We start from the raw sequence: 20,209 nt of genomic DNA on the forward strand, positions 1-20,209 counted from the left end.
CCAGTGTAGGTTTAATATGGCAGTAAATATTTTATGCCAATGAAAATTTAAAAAAACCTAATTGAGGCAGTTATCAAGGCAGATCCATTGATTTAAGTCAAACTACATATTTCAAATTATGATATTGTTACTCACACCAGGCCTCAACTATGCTAGCAGAGCAAAATGGATATAATTGAACTAATTTCTTCAATATGACAAAATAACACCCATCAATTAAAGAAAACAGTCTTTGTGTGAAGTGCAGAGAGACATTTCAGTGTTGGTACTATGTGAATCCATGTCATCATTCGTCTATTTAAAGCAAGGTCGTGGAGTTTTTGATACTAACTGAGAAACTGTCATCTATGCTTCATTTCACCCTTCTGCAACTGGAAGATTTGTTTAGATGCAAATATACCATTTTGGGATTTGATCGACAGTTTCTAAAAAATGTAAACAGATCAAGTTCTTCAAAATATGGTCACCTTTACACTTTAGTATTTACCACCAGGGTTTGATGTCACATCCATTGACATAAGTCGTTCTCATCACTGAAAAGATAGAAATGAATTCATTTCAACTAACATCTATTTAGATGTCTTAGCAAATTGTTGTCAGAATTTGCAGCATTCCCACCTGAGCCATAAAACTTTCTAAAGTGCCTTCTCGCCCACAAATCAGAATATTGCTCCCTTAGTACTAGCAATTAAAATGTGATGGAATCGTGATATCTCCATGGCATTGTCAGCCCTGGTTATAATGATAGAGCCATGGTAACTGCTTAATTAGCCAGGGGCAAATAATTACACAGGATATCATTTTTCTGTTTCTTTTCATTTCCTTTTTTTAAAATGGTTATGTGCATTTATTTTTCATTAGCCAATTTACACAATCCAGTCTCACAGACATGGCCAATCGAGACAAACAGGTTTGAATTTTGCTCATTCCATAGCTTTTGAGCTAAATTGCGTGAACTTAAATTTTTTTAAATGCCCAAATGTGCAATTAGAATTTTGAAACAAATTGTTTGATTTCAGGTTTATGACATAATGTACCGAATAAACATCAATGGTGCTATCAAAGAAAGTTTAATGAAGATCGATGCTATAAACAGCATTGAGACCTTCACAACAGGAAATGGTAGTGAAGAGTCTGTGGAAATCCATGATTTCAAAACTGTGAGTATTTTCTGTTTCTCCCTTATCTTCCAATTGTCTTCAATCGCAAGTAAAAGTAATGCAAGTCATCATCATAGACAGTCCCTCGAAATTGAGGAAGACTTGCTTCCACTCTAAAAGTGAGTTCTCAGGTGGCTGTACAGTCCAATGTGGGAATTACAGTCTCTGTCACAGGTGGGGCAGACAGTGGTTGAAGGAAAGGGTAGGTGGGGAGCCTGGTTTGCCGCACGCTCCTTCGCTGCCTGTGTTTGTTTTCTGCATGCTCTCGGCAACGAGACTCGAGGTGGTCAGTGCCCTCCCGGATGCTCTTCCTCCATTTTGGGTGGTCTTGGGCCAGGGATTCCCAGGTGTTGGTGGGAATGTTGAGCTTTATCAAGGAGGCTTTGAGGGTGTCCTTGAAACATTTCCTCTGCCCACCTGGGGCTCGCTTGCCGCGTAGCGGTGCTGAGTAGAATGCTTGCTTAGGGAGTCCCGTGTCAGGCATGCAAGTAATGTGGCCCACCCACCGAGGCGTACGAAAGCATGGGCCTTACGCTAAACATCCATAAGACAAAGGTCCTCCACCAACCTGACCCTGCCACACAGCACTGCCCCCCGCTCATCAAAATCCACGGCACGGCCTTGGACAACATGGACCAGTTTCCATACGTCGGGAGTCTACTATCAGTAGTGCAAGTAATTAATACACAAATTGGGAAATTTAAGTTAGCTTAGTCAATCAGAAGATGCTAATTAACACAACTTTATTGTAGGCAAACATAATCCATTTATTCATGTGAAAATTATTTTTCTTTTGGCATCTACACAAGTAATATTCTCAATCGCAATTGAGCAGCACTCACATACTGCGCCACTGTCTATGCAAGTGAGTTACAACCTTAAACTCAAATAGCAATAAGACATTTTAGAGAATATATAAATATATATCTGTGATATAAATAGAATATCCATCAAAGATTTCCAATCTGACCTTGACAACCCACTTGTGATTTTGTTGCTTGTGGGTTATGCTGCCAGGCGACCCGTTTAATATTTATAATAATCACCAATTCTTCACTGGAATCTGCTATCCATCTACTTCGGATTTTATGCAGTAGTTCAGATAGATTATTTTAAAAGTGCTCGCACAGAATATAAAGTTGCAGTTATAATGATAAACTTTTAAATGGCAATTGTTATTGATTGAACACCAGGTTAAACAGAAAAATTAATCAAACCCGGGGCTAGGTACTATGTAAATTAAATGCCAATCAAATGCCACATTCTTCCGTTAATGAAGCTATGAAAAAGTAGACGAGCATCAAGAATGGTAGAATGTCAGGAGGAAGTGGCAATAGATCAATTGTCCATGCTCAGAGTTTTTTTTTTGAAGTCTCTCAGAAATAGGTGTTTGAGCAATATCTAAAAACATCTTCCTCTCAGTTCCTACCTTGCGATAGGATTACAAACACAGCGAGTTGTAAGTACAGTGAGAGCGAGTCATTAGTTCTGGAGGCTCTGACCATGAATAGGGTGCAACAGCCATTGCTGCACATGTTGTGGTGGAGCACAAGAACAGAGAGGTCTTCAGCAGGGAAGAAATGGGTGGTTCATGGATTGCAGCAGGTACCACGCTAGGCAGCAAGTCCACCACAATAGAATCCGCTACCCAGCAAATTCTAAGGAGGTGGAGGTTTGCAAGAAGGACTATAATTATGGTATGCCACTTGGTCCACAAAACACTACAGAGACAGTCACGTAAATGCACTACAAATGGCAGAGTAAGTCACAACATCACTAACAAACACATTCTACAAGATGGCTCCAACACAGAAACTGTCATCATGTGACTTGGCCACATGACCCTTTTATTATTTACATCAGTAGTTGCATTAGCACAGTAGTTCACTAGATGGAGCAGTCATCATCATCATAGGCAGTCCCTCGAAATCGAGGAAGACTTGCTTCCACTCCTGAAGTGAGTTCTTTGGTGGCTGAACAGTCCAATACGAGAGCCAGAGACTCTGTCACAGGTGAGACAGATAGTCATTGAGGGGAGGAGGGTTGGGACTGGTTTGCTGCACGCTCTTTCTGCTGCCTGCGCTTGATTTCTGCATGCTCTCAGTGTTGAGACTCGAGGTGCTCAGCGCCCTCTCGGATACACTTCCTCCAATTTGGGCGGTATTGGGCCAGGAACTCCCAGGTGTCAGTGGGGAAGTCGCACTTTATCAGGGAGGCTTTGAGGGTGTGCTTGTAGCATTTCCACTGCTCACCTTTGGCTCGTTTACCGTGAAGGAGCTCCGAGTAGAGCACTTGCTTTGGGAGTCTCATGTCTGGCATGCGAACTATGTGGCTTGCCCAGCAGAGCTGATCGAGTGTGGTCAGTGCTTCAATGCTGGAGATGTTAGCCTGAATGAGGATGCTGATGTTGGTGCGCCTGTCCTCCCAGGGGATTTGTAGGATCTTGCAGAGAGATCGTTGGTGATATTTTTCCAGCAACTTGAGTTGTCTACTATACATGGTTCATGTCTCTGAGCCATACAGGAGGGCAGGTGTTACTACAGCCCTGTAGACCATGAGCTTGGTGGCAGTTTTGAGGACCTGGTCTTCAAACACTCTTTTCCTCAGGCAGCCGAAGGCTGCACTGGCGCACTGGAGGCGGTGTTGGATCTCGTCGTCGATGCCTGCTCTTGTTGATAGGAGACTCCCGAGATATGAGAAGTGGTCCACGGTGTCCAGGGCCGCGCCGTGGATCTTGATGACTGGGGGCAGTGCTGTGCGGTGAGAACAGGCTGGTGGAGGACCTTTGTCTTATGGATGTTTAGTGTAAGGCCCATGCTTTTGTACACCTCAGTAAATACGTCGACTATGTCCTGGAGTTCAGCCTCTATGTGCGCAGATGCAGGCATCATCCGTGTACTGTAGCTCGACGACAGAGGTTGGGGTAGTCTTGGATCTGGCCTGGAGACGACGCATGTTGAACAGGTTCCCACTGGTTCTGTAGTTTAGTTCCACTCCAGCGGGGAGCTTTTTGACTGTGAGGTGGAGCATGGCAACGAGGAAGATTGAGAAGAGGGTTGGGGCGATGACACAGCCCTGTTTGACCCCGGTCCGGACGTGGATTGGGTCTGTGGTGGATCCGTTGGTAAGGATCACGGCCTGCATGTCATCGTGGAGCAGGCGGCGGATGGTGACGAACTTTTGGGGGCATCCAAAACGGAGGAGACCCTCGTGGTTGACAGTGTCAAAGGCCTTTGTAAGGTCGAAGAAGGCCATGTATAAGGGCTGGTGCTGTTCCCCTAGTGAAGCAGTAGTCCACTAGGGGAAGCTATATTACACTTCTCCCTCCTTATTGAAGTAATCATAACAAAACAATCATCATACATAACTTGTATGGTTATACACAACAAAAGATATGGACTTATTTTTCTATTTTTACAAATCAAACTTAATATTAGTTTTTTTGTTTTGAAGAGGATACCGTCGCTCTTGAACAGAACTTTTCAAACTTAGTGACGAACTTAGACCCATTCTCGGCTGAGCCTGAGGAGAGTTTTTCTCCTTGGACAACCCTTGCTCTACATTTGGACTCTCTACAACTTCAGACTGTTTGTCTGCCTGACTTGGACTCAGGCTGAAATTCTGATATTCTCTTGGACTTGTTTCTGGTACATCTGATGTAGGATTTGCTACTGTTACTCTACTTGTAACAAGACAATCTGACTCATCAGAAATAATCGAATCATTCCAACTTTCAATTCCTTCCATAACTGTAGGTAAAATATGATCAATGTGAACAACATAACCTTTCTATGATCAAACATCTTGACCAAATATGTTTGAGGGCCACATATCTTCACAACTCTTCCTGGTAACCACTTTAAACATTTAAGGTGATGGTTCTTCACTCTAACCTTCTGATTCAATTTTACACTTCTCTCTGTTACTCTACCTCTATCATGAGTCTCTTTCTTAATTGTTTCTCTTCGACTGACAATCCCAAGTTTGGCTTTAACAACGAGAACCTGGTTCATGGCTGTCATTTGAGAAACAACTCTGCTGGTGTTCTACCAGTAGTTGTATGAGCAATGAGCAGTATTCCAATAAGTAATCAGAAAATTTACCAGTTTGTGTCAATGACAACTGTTGTTTCTTTGGAATTGGATCCAATATTTGCTTGATGGAGGCACGTCTTACAATGTGTACTGTGCGCTCTGCTGCACTATTTGAAGCAGGGTGGTATGGTGGAACTTTAGTATGTTTCACACTGTTTCTGCTCATGAACTGTGCAAATTCTGAACAAAATTGCAGCCCATTATCAGACACAATTTCTTCTGGAAAGCCATATGAAGAAAACAATCTTTGCAAATGATCCAGTGTTTTACTTGTTGTTATTTTCCACATCAATAACATCTCTAGCACTTCGAATGACTATCAATCACAATGAACAATTGTTGTCCTTCTAGCTCAGCAAAATCTACATGTAACCTATGCCACACCCTGGCAGGCCATTTCCATGGCTGTAATGGGACTGATGGTGGTTTCTTGCTTACTGATTGACATGTTGTACACTGACTAATGATGTACTCTATATCTTTATCTAAACCTGGCCACCATAAGTAACTGCATGCAAAACTCTTGGCCAAGCACATTCCCAGGTGCTAGTCATGAAGATCTCCTAATAGTTTGGACCTGAATTTATTTGGAATAACCACTCTTGCACCCCACATGATACAATCTTTATCCACTGATAATTCATTCCTACGAACGGAGTATGGATGAATATCTTTCTCTGTTATATGGTTTGGCCAGCCATTTGCGATGTAATCATACACCTTTGATTTCACTGGGTCACGTTTCGTTGCTCTACCAATCTCTTCAGCTGTGACAAGCAGTTCATCAATGTATGAAAAATAGAACACTTCTTCCCTATTGAGTGTAACTTGCGATGGGGATGGCAACCTAGACATAGCATCAGCATTACTGTGATCAGCTGATCATCTGTACTCAATATCATACATATATGTTGACAAAATCAAAGCCCATCTCTGCATTTGGGCTGCAGCTAATGCTGGAACTGGGGAATTGCTGTCAGAGGCTTATGGTCCGTAAGGATAGTAAACATACAACCATACAAGTATTTGTGGAACTTCTTCACCCCAAAAATTAATGCCAAAACTTCCCTTTCCATTTGCGCATAATTACACTCACTGGCACTGAGAGTGCATGAAGCAAAAGCAATTGGTCTTTCCTCCACACTATGTAGTACATGACAGATCACTGCCTCAACTCCATATGGAAAGGAGTCACATGCTAGCTTGATCTCCTTAGGTACATCATAGTGAACAAACATGGTACTCTCTACCAATTTGTTTTTACACACCTTGAATGCTGTGTCGCATTCTTCTGACCACTTCCAATGGATGTGTTTTTTCAACAGCTCATTCAGTGGATGTAACACTGTGGCCAAATTTGGTAGGAACTTCCCATAATAGTTCAAAAGACCTAAAAATGATTGAAGCTCAGTGACATTCTTGGGAGTGGGTGAATTTCTGATTGCATCCAGCTTTCCTTTGATTGGATGGAAACCATCTTTGTCGACTCTGTGCCCTAAGTACTCCACTGAGTTTTGAAATAACTCACACTTGCGAGCAGTCACTTGTACTCTGTGCTTCTCTAGCCATTTGAGGACTTCATTCAATATGTTATTATGGATCTGCCTGTTTGGTGCTGAAATTAGTATGTCATCTAAATAACATACTACCCCTTCAATATCTTGCAAAATCTGGTTCATCACCTCTTGGAATATGGCGGAGGCTGAAGACACTCCAAATGGTTGCCTGTTAAACTAATATAGGCCAAGATGAGTTTTTATGGCCAAGCATGACTTGGACTCCTCATCAAGCCCAAGTTGTAAGTAAGCATTTGTCAGATCTAACTTTGAGAAGATCTGGCCACCTGTCAGAGTTGTGAACAAATCTTCTACATTTGGCAATGTATTGGGTAGAATATCCTCTAGAACTTGGTTTACGGTTACTTTATAATCACCACACAACCTTACCTTACCATCTGACTGAGGTACAACAACAATGGGTGTAGCCCAATTACTTAGATCTACCTTAGAGATAATGTTCTTAGTCTCTAGTCTTTAGAGTTCTTTCTCCTTGATTGTGTATGGTACGGGATGTGGCTTTCAGTAAACTGGTCTAGCAGCCTTCTGCACTCTAACACTCGCCTTGAAGCCTTGGATCGGATTGCCTGTTTCACGGAATACCTTCAAATATTGCTTGATAACGTCATCTTTCGATGCAAATCTTGTTTCCACACAAAAAATCTCATTCCAATCCAGCTTCAGTGATCCCAACCAACATCTACCTATCAAAGCAGGCTTTTCTCCTGCAACTACTATGAGAGGCAAGCTCTGAAACTGATCCTTCTATTTCACCAGTCTGGTGATATGTCCTACAACAGGAATTTGCTCTCCTGAGTAGCCTCGCAGCTCCATCTTTGATTTCTCCAGTCGAAAATCACGTAACCTGTCGAGATATAGTGATTCCGGTACTACGCTCACGGATGCATCAGTGTCGATTTCTATGGGAATCCTGGTTCCTGCAACGTCTACTTGGATGTCGATACATCGCGAATCGTAGTTAGGTACCCTCGTGTTCCTGATGATGTGTTCTCCAGAACCTCCTTGTCCTGTTGATTCTCTTCAATGTTATGTAGTCTCTGGCAATTTCTACTTCTCGCATTAAAAGTTGGTTTACTCTTCAGTCGGCATGCCTTCGCAATATACCCAGTTTTCTTGAAGTAGACACATTCTGCCTTCACATAAGGACAGCTTTGAGTAATATGTTGTTCCAAGCACTGATAGCACAACTTCAATGTACTGTTACCTTGGCCAGTTGCTGAGGCCTTGGGGCCCAACTGCCTTTTACTTTTAACCTGCAGGCGATTCACCTCGGTTGTCTGACAATTGGAAATAGCGCAAAATTCTCGGGATTATTGGTCAGCCATATCCTTCAACATAGTTTTGTGACAAGCTAAATCAAAAGTTAAGTTAGGGATTGTCAACAACTTTCTTCTGATTTGTCCAGTTTTAATCCCACAAACAAAGAGGTCATGCAATGTTCATTCCTGAAAGTTTCCGAAATGACAGTGAATGGATAGCTTTTTTAAAGCTACTATATATATTCACTGATACCCTCATCGTTTAATTGAGCTTGTATTCCAAAACGATAACTTTCAGCAATTTCCAGGGGCTCAGAACTGTAGTGCTGAGAATTTCCGTCAGTGGCATGTCCTTCGGCTTGACGGGAACAAGCACATTTTTCAGGGTTTCATAAACCTCTGGGGCCTGCTTCAGTCAATAAAATAGCCTGTTTCCTTTCTAACACCACCTGGTTATGGCTTTCATCATCGGGGCATTCGACGATAGCCTTTGACAATAGTATTTATGGTGAATAACATTTCCAGCCACTCCATATACACTCTGAAAGTCTCTCGATCATGATGGAACTCACCTCAGCAACCTATTATTCCCAACAGTATGGCCATCTGGACTCTGGCAATGTCAACAGTTCAGCCAAGTGTGCTTGTAATTTACCTTGGATTTTTAGCTGTTCTGCAAAACAAAGAACCTCTTAAAGTCTCTCTGTCAGTTGGTTGGATTATCCACCAACAAAAATTTCAGCTAGGGAATCCAGAAATCCTATCCTCATCACCAATGTGATATGTTCTTATGACATCACTAACAAATACACTCTACAAGATGGCTCCAACACAGAAACTGTCATCATGTGACTTTGCCACATGACTCTTTTATTATTTACATCAATAGTTGCCTTACCACAGTAGTCCACTAGGTGGAGCAGTAGTCCACTCGGGGGAGCTATATTACAACTACCTCCGGGTGCTTCTACAGGCTACAGGTCATTTATGCAGTGTGCCTCTCCACTAAGGAGGTAACTCCATCACCACATATACTGCTACATACATTTCAGCAAAAACCAAGAGTATTGAAAATAAAAGAATCCTTTCCTCATATAAGGGAAGTGAGGATTGAGACACAGTGACTTGACTTATGGAAATTGCTTCCTGCAGTATAGTGTCATTTGCAAAGCCCTGTTACTTTCATCCCTATGGCCTTAGTACAATTGATACTCCCATTGACCAGTTCTTCAAGTGAGCTCTTAATTGGACACGATTATTTTCCTTTAGCCATAATTACAATCATAGTATGGCTATTTGCCTTTTTTTTTACTGTGGACTGCCTGGGGTGGATCTTGACCTACTAGTGTAAAACGGGTGACGGCAAATCTCCCGATTTCTATTTCCACTGACTTCAATGGAACATAGAGCCTTTTATTCCCTACAGGGTGAAAGAATGACAGACTGAAATATATAAGAAATAATCCTGCAATCTCATACAGAGTGCTATGATTATGATAACAGGAGGAGCAGTAAAAGGATTTGGGCTGAAATGCTGTTGTCCCATCTCTGTCCCACAATCCCTTCAAGCAAAGCTTCCCTGATGGGAGAGAGTCATAATCATGAAATTACCTCTGCAGTAATGACATTCTCTCCTGGAGACCTTAATAATATGGGCTCAGTGATCTATAGTCGATAGATCCCCTACTGCCTGCCCACCCCGCTTCTTCTAATGCGGCAACTGGCTTTTCCTTTAAAAGGGTAGTGAGGATGCATAGATTTCAGCACAAACCAAGAGTACTGCAATGAGAGGCATTCTTTCCTTTAGTAAAGGTAGTGAAACACCATGACTTGATTCATGGAAATTTCTTCCTGCAATAACTTCCCTCTCCCATCATGACACTTATAATGTCATTTGCAAAGCCCCGCTACTTTCATTCCTAAGCCTTACTACAATTATGTTAACATTTCTCTGCCTCAGTACACTGTATTTTGTATATTTTTTTTACAACATTCTCTTCTATAAAAGTCTGTGCTCTGACTCTGCAGTGCCTTTCAGTGCTCCTCCTTAAACCAGGCATCTTGTTCCTGACCTGCTGCCAAGTCCTCTGAATGGAAAGGACAGCGTTGACGCCATTAGGAACACATTACCATGGTTATTACATGAGTGTCAGCTGTGGCTCAGTGGGTAGCACACTCAACTCTGAGTCAGAAGATTATGGGTTCAAGTTCCACTTCAGGAACTTGAGCACATAAATCTAGGCTGACACTCCAGTGCAGTGTTGAGAGAGTGCTGCACTGTCGGAGGTGCCGTCTTTTGGATAAGACGTTAAACCAAGGTCCCGTCTGCTCTCTCAGGTGGATGTAAAAGATCCCATGGCACTATTTCGAAGCAGAGCAAGGAAGTTATCCCTGGTGTCCTGGCCAATATTTATCCTTCAATCAACATAACAAAACAAATTATCTGGTCATTATCACATTGCTGTTCGTGGGAGCTTGCTGCGCGCAAATTGGCTGCCGTGTTTCCCACATTACAACAATGACTGCACTCCAAAAGTATTTCATTGCTGCAAAGTGCTTTGAGATGTGAAAGGCGCTATATAAATGCAAGTTCTTCTTTATTATTCCCTTCTTTGTCTTTGGGTGACTGTCCTTCCCCACCAGGAACGTGTACTGTGCTCACCAGCACTCATAGAGCTTCCTCACTGAAACCGGCTGTGCACTGCTATCGTTGAGTCCACAGCTCGATTCTCAGAAGTTGTAGTAGTCGGGGTGGAGGGGCTCACAAGCTGCCTTCACTACAGGCACATCACGCTTAGCTGCCGCTTACAAATTTGCAACTCGCGGCCAACACGCAGGAATGCTGCGCCCTACCATTAGCTCATACATTAAAATGTTATATATTAAAAGAAAGCATGCGTTACTTATTTTTTTTGAACTGAGCAATGTAAGGCCAAAGTCTTTATCCTGAACGGCACAGAATGAGGGGAGAATGCAAACAGAGCTGAGTACCGCCACATTGTTTTTTACTATTATCATATTCTTCTTTTAGTTCAGCGCGTTGTGCCAGGTATTGTGTCAAGTTTATCATCTATAACAACAGGCTGGGGAGGAAGCATCAGGCATTGGTGTGCATTTATGTTTGACTAATAAAAAACTGTTACCAGCAATGTTACTTTCATATTTTTTCTTTTGTTTCACTAACATATCACGTCTGTACAGCATGAAGAACAAATTATATTTTTTTTTAGGGACTAACAGGGATACGGTTCGCTGGAGGAGAAAAATGCTACATCAAAAGCCAAAACAAAATTATTCTTCCCAATACCGTGCCCATCAAGAATGATGAAGAATTGATTAGTCTGGTATGTATGAAGAGATGCCACTTTCTGAAGTATTTCTTTTGAGGTACAATAGCTGCTTAACCCTTTCATAGTATGTCCTCGAATAAAATGAGGAAAATAACTAGCTTTAATGACTAGTTTCTCTGGGTCCAAGTTTCCACAAGAAAAAAAACGGGCGCCCCTCCAAACTGGACGCCCGTTTTTCGCGCCTAAAACGGCGACTAAAAAAATCCTCGGTATTCTCCAACTACTTACAGGTCCTGTGGCACTCGGCGCAGCCAGCACGAGCTGTGGGAGGGCGGAGCCAGGTCCCGGCGCTGAAAACAGTGCCGGGACCTCTGCACATGCGCGCTACAGTCGGCACGCAAGTGCAGTAGCTCCAGGCGCCGAACTGTGTGGGAGGGGCCCGAAGCACGCAGCCCCTAGCGTGGGGCTGCGTGAATAAGGCGCCTCCCACGGCCAACTCCTGCTCCCCGCCCCCGACAAGACCCGACACTCGCTCCTCGCCGACCAGACCCGACCCAACACTCGCTCCCCCCGCCCCCCCGCCGACCAGACCCGACCCGACACCCGCTCCCCCCCCCGACCCGACCCGACACCCGCTCCCGACCCGACACCCGCTCCCGCCCCCCCCCCGACCCGAGACCCACACCCGCTCCCCCCCCACCGCCCCGACCCGACACCCGCTCCCCCCCCCGCCCCTCCCCGAGACCCGACACCCGCTCCCCGCCCCGACCCGAGACCCACACCCGCTCCCCCCCCACCGCCCCGACCCGACACCCGCTCCCCCCCCCGCCCCTCCCCGAGACCCGACACCCGCTCCCCGCCCCGACCCGAGACCCGCTCCCCCTGACCCGAGACCCGCTCCCCCCCTCCCCGACGAGACCCGCGACCCGCTCCCCCCTCCCCCTCGCCCCGACCCGAGGCCCGCTTCCCCCCCCCGACCCGACACCCGCTCCTGTTGCCCTCCCCCCCCTCCCCCCCCTTCCTCCCCCCCTCCCCCCCTCCCTCTCCCTCCCCCCCTCCCTCTCTCTCCCTCCCTCCCTCTCTCTCCCTCCCTCCCTCTCCCTCCCTCCCTCTCTCTCCCTCTCTCTCCCTCCCTCCCTCTCCCTCCCTCCGTCTCTCTCTCTCCCCCTCCCCCCCTCTCTCTCTCCTCCTCCCGCTCAGCGACACGAACGGCTGCAGAATTCTCCCTGGCTGAAGCACTTTCACACAGGTAGGAAGATGGTTTATTTAATCTTTTCTTGGCTTATAAATGTTTATTCAGGTTGGATTTATTTGTATAATATTTGTAGAAGTATAAATAAGGATTTATTGTCGAATTTAATGAGTTCCCTTCCCTCCCCCTCCCCCCCCCACCTCGTGCTGGACGCCTAATTTGTAACCTGCGCCTGATTTTTTAATGTGTAGAACAGGTTTTTTCAGTTCTACAAAAATCTTCACTGGCTCCATTCTACTTTAGTTTGGAGTACATTTTCACTGTGGAAACTTTCAAATCAGGCGTCAGTGGCCGGACACGCCCCCTTTTGAAGAAAAAATTCTGTTCTAAACTAGAACTGTTCTACCTGACTAGAACTGCAGAAAAAAAAATGTGGAGAATTGCGATTTCTAAAATAGTCCGTTCTCCACCAGTTGCTCCTAAAAATCAGGCGCGAATCATGTGGAAACTTGGGCCCTCTATTTCTACTTTATTATTGTTTCGAAATGCCTGGAATATTATGTCTGCAGATGGATTTTGACAACAAAAACAAAGTGAATGGTGCCAAGCTCTTTGAGCAGTCGAAGGGGGAGCCATTCAGCACTTCTAAATACTGCAGGTGTTCAATATAATGGCAAAATACGTTCAAAAATGGTTGAACAGATCATCGTTTCTGTAACTATGCTGAGACTGGTTTATGTGAATGTCACTGAATCCCACACAGATGCAGACCAATAAAAACAAATGGTTACCAAGACAACCAGCTTAATTTTGTTCCCAGCAGGTCTTAGGAGGCTAATAGTGGTCATGCATTTCTGGACACTTGTGATTTTTCAGCTCTGCTCATTTAGAATATGTAAATGCTCTCCTAGTGATGTTTGAACATTCGAGCAGACATCTTTGTAGCTCCCATCTGTTTCAGAGACAAAAGAAAATAACATGGGAAGTGGAATAGGGCAGCTTTGCTTAAGCCGAAGGTGAAGACACAGTGTCGGGACAGAGTGAAGGGAATTTTACTAGCAGATTGTTACATTCTGGATATCCTTAACCTAATGCTTATCTGGGTATTCAAAGTGGAAAATTGTTCTATTCCTCAGCATTAACACTTCTCAGGAAAATTGTTTTAAAAAGTGATTTTTTTTTCTTGTCCCACACATTTCGCACACAGAATAGATGTTGGACAACAGTGCATCAGTCCTCTGTCCTCCTTAGACAAGTGAAGGAACTTTAGAATTTGCAGCTATATTGTTCTCTGTTTGATAAAATACATGAAAATAATGCAGATTTGTGTTTAACTGTACCAATTTATTTTTCTGGAAATACAAATCACACCTCAACATGCTTTTATCTCCACTAACTTTTTTTTTAAAAAGCTTTTTCATTCAGGTTTGCTTGCTCTTGTTTCTTTTTAAATTTTTCTTTGTATCTGCTCCCTGTGTCTTTGTGTCTCCCTTCTTTGGGACCTCAAATAGTAACCAAATCAGTACTGCAAAACTACATGCAGGAGTAGAAGGTTCTGACAGTATTTTGCTCCCTGTAGTTTCACCAGGAACCAAGATTTGTTATCATACCAAATCCATCAGGTACTTAAAACAGCTACAAACCACAGGTCAGCCATGGCTCAGTGGGTAGCACACCTGCCCCCGTATCAGGAGGTTATGGGTACAAGTCCCACTCCAGAGACCTGAGCACAAAAATCTAGGCTGATACTCCAGGGCAGTACTGAGGGACTGCTGCACTGTCAGAGATGCCACCTTTCAGATGGGATGTTAAACCAAGGTCCTGTCTGCTCTCTCAGGTGGTTGTAAAATAGCCCATGGCTCTATTTCGAAGAAGTGAAGGAGACTTATCCACGGTGTCCTGGCCAATATTTATCCCTCAATCAACATCACGAAAACAGATTATTTAGTCATTATCACATTGCTGTTTGCGGGAGCTTGCTGTGCGCAAATTGGCTGCTGCTTTTCCTACTTTACAACAGTGACCACACTTCAGAAGTACTTCATTGGCTGTTTCTTTTCTTTTTAGGTTTTAAACCAAAGTTTGATGTCACCTAACCTGATTTAGCTTGATAATTACATTTTTTATCCTACTCATGCTGGTGCCTTGCATTATAAGCTTTGACCTTTCACTTGAACAATTTCCCACTTTTTTGCCATCTTTTGTACATTCTACACCCACAGACATGCACACGCACATATACAAACACGCACATATACAAACACGCACATATACAAACACGCACACATCATTGTCTGTCTGAAATAGTTGTCAACATTGGGAAAATTGCATGTATAAGATTTACAGCTATAATTCACATCACACACACACAGACATCTTGGCTATCCTCTGCTGAGGTGCCACAATTGGGCTGAGGTGTTGGGGGTGGCGAGTAAACAAACTGTCTCTCACAAGGTCGTGGATGTTGGGTCAAATTACATTTTCAAAACTAAGATTGATAGATTTTTGTTGGGTAAGGGTTATCAAGGGATATGGATCAAAGGTGGGCAATGTAGTTGATCAACCATGTTCTAATTGACTAGTGGAACAGGCTTGAGAGGCCGATTGGCCTTTTCCTATTCCTGTGTTGTTATGAAGTCTTTTAACCACATAAGGAAAGACCCCAAAGAAGACAGTGAAAACCAATGGTAAACATCAATAAAAGGTACAAGAGACAGCTCAGCATTGCATTGGATGATTGCACTTGAACCCATGAAAAACAAGTCTCTATTGCCTTAGCTGCAGTTTTCTTGGTTTTCATAGAATCATAGAATAGCACAGCAAAAAAGGAGGCCATTCAGCCCATCGAGTCTGCGCTGACTCTTCCGAAGAGTAATCCAGTCAGTCTCACTTCCCCTGCTCTTTCCCCATATCCCTGTAACTATTTCTCCTTCAAGTATGAGGTTAAGTCCATTCCAATTCAAAACAACTCGTTACATAAAATCTTTTTTCGTCATGTCACCTCTGCTTCTTTTGCCAAACTCTGATTATCGGCCCTTCAATCATTAGAAACAATTTTTCTTTATGTACTCTATCTAATCTCCTCTTAGCCTTCTTAAAGAAAGGTAACTTCGATGGTATGAGACGTGAATTGGCTAGGATAGACTGGCAAATGATACTTAAAGAGTTGACGGTGGATAAGCAATCCAGACATTCAAAGATCACATGGATGGACTTCAACAATCCCTGTCTGGCATAAAAATAAAACGGGAAAGGTGGCTCAAACGTGGCTAACAAGGGAAATTAGGGATGGTGTTAAATCCAAAGAAGAGGCATATAAATTGGCCAGGAAAAGCAGCAAATCTGAGGACTGAGAGAAATTTAGGATTCAACAGAGGAGGGCAAAGGGTTTAATTAGGAGGGGGAAAATCGAGTATGAGAGTAAGCTTGCAGGGAACATAAAAACTGACTGCAAAAGCTTCTATAGATATGTGAAGAGAAAAAGATTAGTGAGGACTAATGTAGGTCCCTTGCAGTCAGAATCAGGTGAATTCATAATGGGGAACAAGGAAATGGCAGACCAATTGAACAAATACTTTGGGTTCTGTCTTCACTAAGGAAGACACAAATAACCTTCCAGAAATACTAGGGGACCAAGGGTCTAGCGAGAAGGAGGAACTGAAGGAAATCCTTATTAGTCAGGAAATTGTTTTGGGGGAAATTGATGGGATTAAAGGCTGATTAATCCCCAGGGCCTGATAGTCTGCATCCCAGAATACTTAAGGAAGTGGCCCTAGAAATAGTGGATGCATTTTCCAACATTGTAAAGACTCTGGATCAGTTACTATGGATTGGAGGGTAGCTAATGTAAAATAACTTTTTAAAAAAGGAGGGAGAGAGAAAACGGAATTACAGCTGTTAGTCTGACATCGGTCGTGGGGAAAATGTTGGAATCAATTATTAAAGATGTAATAGCAGCGTATTTGGAAAGCAGTGACAGATCGGTCCAAGTCAGCATGGATTTATGAAAGGGAAATCATGCTTGACAAATCTAGAATTTTTTGAGGATGTAACTAGTAGTGTGGACAAGGGAGAACCAATGGATGTGGTGTATTTGGACTTTCAAAAGGTTTTTGACAAGGTCCCACACAAGAGATTAGTGTGCAAAATTAAAGCACATGGTATTGGGAGTAATGTATTGATGTGGATAGAGAACTGGTTGACAGACAGGAAACAAAGAGTAGGAATAAACGGGTCCTTTTCAGAATGGCAGGCCTTAGTGAAGACAGAACCCAAAGTATTTGTTCAATTGGTCTGCCATTTCCTTGTTCCCCATTATGAATTCACCTGATTCTGACTGCAAGGGACCTACATTAGTCCTCACTAATCTTTTTCTCTTCACATATCTAATGGGGTACCGCAAGGTTCAGTGCTGGGACCCCAGCTATTTACAATATACATTAATGATTTAGACGAAGGAATTTAATGTAATAGCTCCAAGTTTGCAGATGACACTAAACTGGGTGGCAGTGTGAGCTGTGAAGAGGACGCTAAGAGGCTGTAGGGTGACTTGGACAGGTTCGGTGAGTGGGCAAATGCATGGCAGATGCAGTATAATATAGATAAATGTGAGGTTATCCACTTTGGTGACAAAAACAGGAAGGCCGAATATTATCTGAATGGTGACAGATTAGGAAAAGGGGAAGTGCAACGAGACCTGGGTGTCATGGTACATCAGTCATTGAAAGTTGGCATGCAGGTACAGCAGGCAGTGAAGGCGGCAAATGGCATGTTGGCCTTCATATCTAGAGGATTTGAGTATAGGAGCAGGGAGGTCTTACTGCAGTTGTACAGGGCCTTGGTGACGCCACACCTTGAATATTGTGTATAGTTTTGGTCTCCTAATCTGAGGAAGGACATTCTTGCTATTGAGGGAGTGCAGCGAAGGTTCACCAGACTAATTCCTGGGATGGTGGGACTGACATATGAAGAAAGACTGGATCTACTAGGCTTATATTCACTGGAATTTAGAAGAATGAGAGGGGATCTCATAGAAACATAAAATTCGGACGGGATTGGACAGGTTAGATGCAGGAAGAATGTTCCCGATGTTGGGGAAGTCCAGAACCAGGGCTCACACAGATAAGGGGTAAGCCATTTAGGACTGAGATGAGGAAAAACTTCTTCACTCAGAGAATTGTGAACCTGTGGAATTCTCTACCACAGAAAGTTGTTGAGGCCAGTTCGTTAGATATATTCAAGAGGGAGTTAGATGTGGCCCTTACAGCTAAAGGGATCAAGGGGTATGGAGAGAAAGCAGGAATGGGGGACTGAAGTTGCATGATCAGCCATGATCTTATTGAATGGTGGTGCAGGCTCGAAGAGCCGAATGGCCTACTCCTGCACCTATTTTCTATGTTTCTATGTTTCTCTGCTCTAAGGAGAACAACCCCAGCTTCTCCCATCTATCAATGTAACTGTAATTCCTCATCCTTGGAACCATTCCAGTAAATCTCTTCTGTACCCTCTCCTAAGCCTTCACATCCTTCTTAAAGTGTGGTGCCCAGAATTGGACACAATACTCCAGCTGGGGCCGAACTAATTTTTAAATAGGTTTTGCATAACTTCCTGGCTATTGTATTCTAGGCCTCTATTTATAAAGCCCGGGATCCCATATGCTTTATTAACTGCTGTGTTAACCTGTCCTGCTACCTTCAAGGATCTGTGCACAAACACCACCAGGTCTCTCTCTTCTTGCACCCCCTTTAAAATTTTCAAGACTAAGATAGATAGATTTTTATTGGATAAGGGTACTGAAGGATACAGATCAAAGGTTGCCCTTCGAAAGAGCCGGCACAGACTTGATGGGGCAAATGGCCTCCTTTTATGTTGTATTATTCTATGATTCTATGATAACCATTTAGCATGTATTGTCTCTCCTCAATCTTCCAACCAAAATGTATCACATTCTGCCTTGAATTTCATCTGCCACGTGTCCGCCCATTCCACCAGCCTGTCTTAAGTCCTCTTGAAGTCTATTACTATCTTCATCACTGTTTACGCCACTTCCAAGTTTTGTGTCATCTGCAAATGTTGAAATTGTGCCCTGTACCCCCAGGTCCAATTCATAGATCTACATCAAAATTACTGTGGTCCTAGTACTGCACCTTGGGGAGCTCCACTGTAAACCTCCCTCCAGTCTGAAAAACAGCCATTCACCACAACTCTCAGTTTTCTAACCCATAGCCAATTTTGTATCCTTGCTGCTACTGCCCCTTTCATTCCACGGGCTTCAATTCTGCTAACAAGCCCAGTATGTGGTACTTCATCAAACACCTTTTGAAAGTCCATATACACAACATCAACAGCACTGCCCTCATCCACTCTCTCTGTTACCTCATCCAAAACTCAATGAAGTTAGTCAAACATGATTTGCCTTTAACAAATCCATGCTGGATCTCCCTTATGAATCCATGCATGTCCAAGTGGTTGTTAATTTTTTTCTGGAATACTGGGGCGAAATTATTTAGGGCGCTAAATTTTAACTTTATGAACAGTTACGTCCCGGTGGGATGGGCTGCTAAATTGTGGCCAATTGGGCATTTTTGCCTCAGAAATGATGGGAGGTGGTATCTGAGGCATTAATGACCTCAGTGGGGCACTGCTGCAGCGCTATTACCAGAGCTGTACCCAATTTCCGCTGACTTTTATTCAGCAATAATCAGCCTCCTGCTCATTCCACTTCTTAAAGGGGATGTCGTTTCAGCAGCACCTATTCATTTTCATCATTGCTGGATTTCACTGAGAACTGGAGGAAGTTCTGAGATAACTGCTCCAATGCCTCTCAGAAGGACCACTCGTTTCAATGACCTGGCATTGGAGACATTGATGGGGGCAGTGGAGAATGAGGGATGCACTGTCCCTTCCATCTGGGAGAAGGCCAACGCCGCAGGTTTTTAGGGCCGTGTGGACAGAGGTGGCCGCGGAGGTGTCGGCCGGCGCTGTGGTCAACAGAATCCCAACACAGTGCCGGAAAAAATTTGGGTGGTCATGGTAAGTACATGTTTGCACAACTCTTACCTACCAGCCTCTGAGCCTCTCTCTGTGCACACTGAGCAAACCAGCACTTAACCCAGCAGGCAGCCACCAAGCATCTGTACCTACTCACAGTCACAGTCTAATTTCATGCCTTGCCTACATTCACTGCTATCCAACCACGGCAGGCATATCTTCCACATACATAACTGGACTCTTACTCACACAGGTTCCTTTCTTTTGCAGGCCAAGATGGCACACAACATTCGGGAGCAGCAGCGGACTGGAGGGGGGAAGCTGAACTGCGCCAGCTGACTGACTTGGAGGAGTGAGTGCTGCAGTTCATTGGCCCGCAGGTGGTGGACGTCGTGGCCAGCGGAGACATCGAGGCCACTGGGGGCAACCATGGTATCTTCATCCACTCTTCTCATCCCACTTCCCCATTATACCAGAAGGCCTTATCACTTTCCAGCTCCTCATTCTGTTTGTCTTCCTTGCTCCATTCCTACTCCCCTGCCCTCACCTTAACGCCACTCTTGTGCCATTTATGCTTTCAAATAACCATGCAGCAGATGAGCAGCCTGTCCCTGAATCCCCCCCAACTGAGTCACAAGGGAGAAGAG

The 20,209-nt window shown here is 43.9% G+C and overlaps 1 protein-coding gene across 1 annotated transcript in view; it reads left to right on the top strand.

The window, feature by feature from the left end:
• Positions 1 to 889: 889 nt before the first annotated feature.
• The window catches only part of tnmd (tenomodulin), a 102,180-nt gene continuing 82,860 nt past the window's right edge, over positions 890 to 20,209 (top strand). The window contains exons 1-3 of the mRNA XM_070883988.1: positions 890 to 910; positions 1,020 to 1,160; positions 11,321 to 11,434. Of these exons, the coding sequence (XP_070740089.1) occupies positions 890 to 910; positions 1,020 to 1,160; positions 11,321 to 11,434 (276 nt within the window). The remainder of the gene's footprint in view (positions 911 to 1,019; positions 1,161 to 11,320; positions 11,435 to 20,209) is intronic.

The sequence above is a fragment of the Pristiophorus japonicus genome, chromosome 6, assembly GCF_044704955.1.
Source record: "Pristiophorus japonicus isolate sPriJap1 chromosome 6, sPriJap1.hap1, whole genome shotgun sequence".
Classification (NCBI taxonomy): Eukaryota; Metazoa; Chordata; class Chondrichthyes; family Pristiophoridae; genus Pristiophorus; species Pristiophorus japonicus.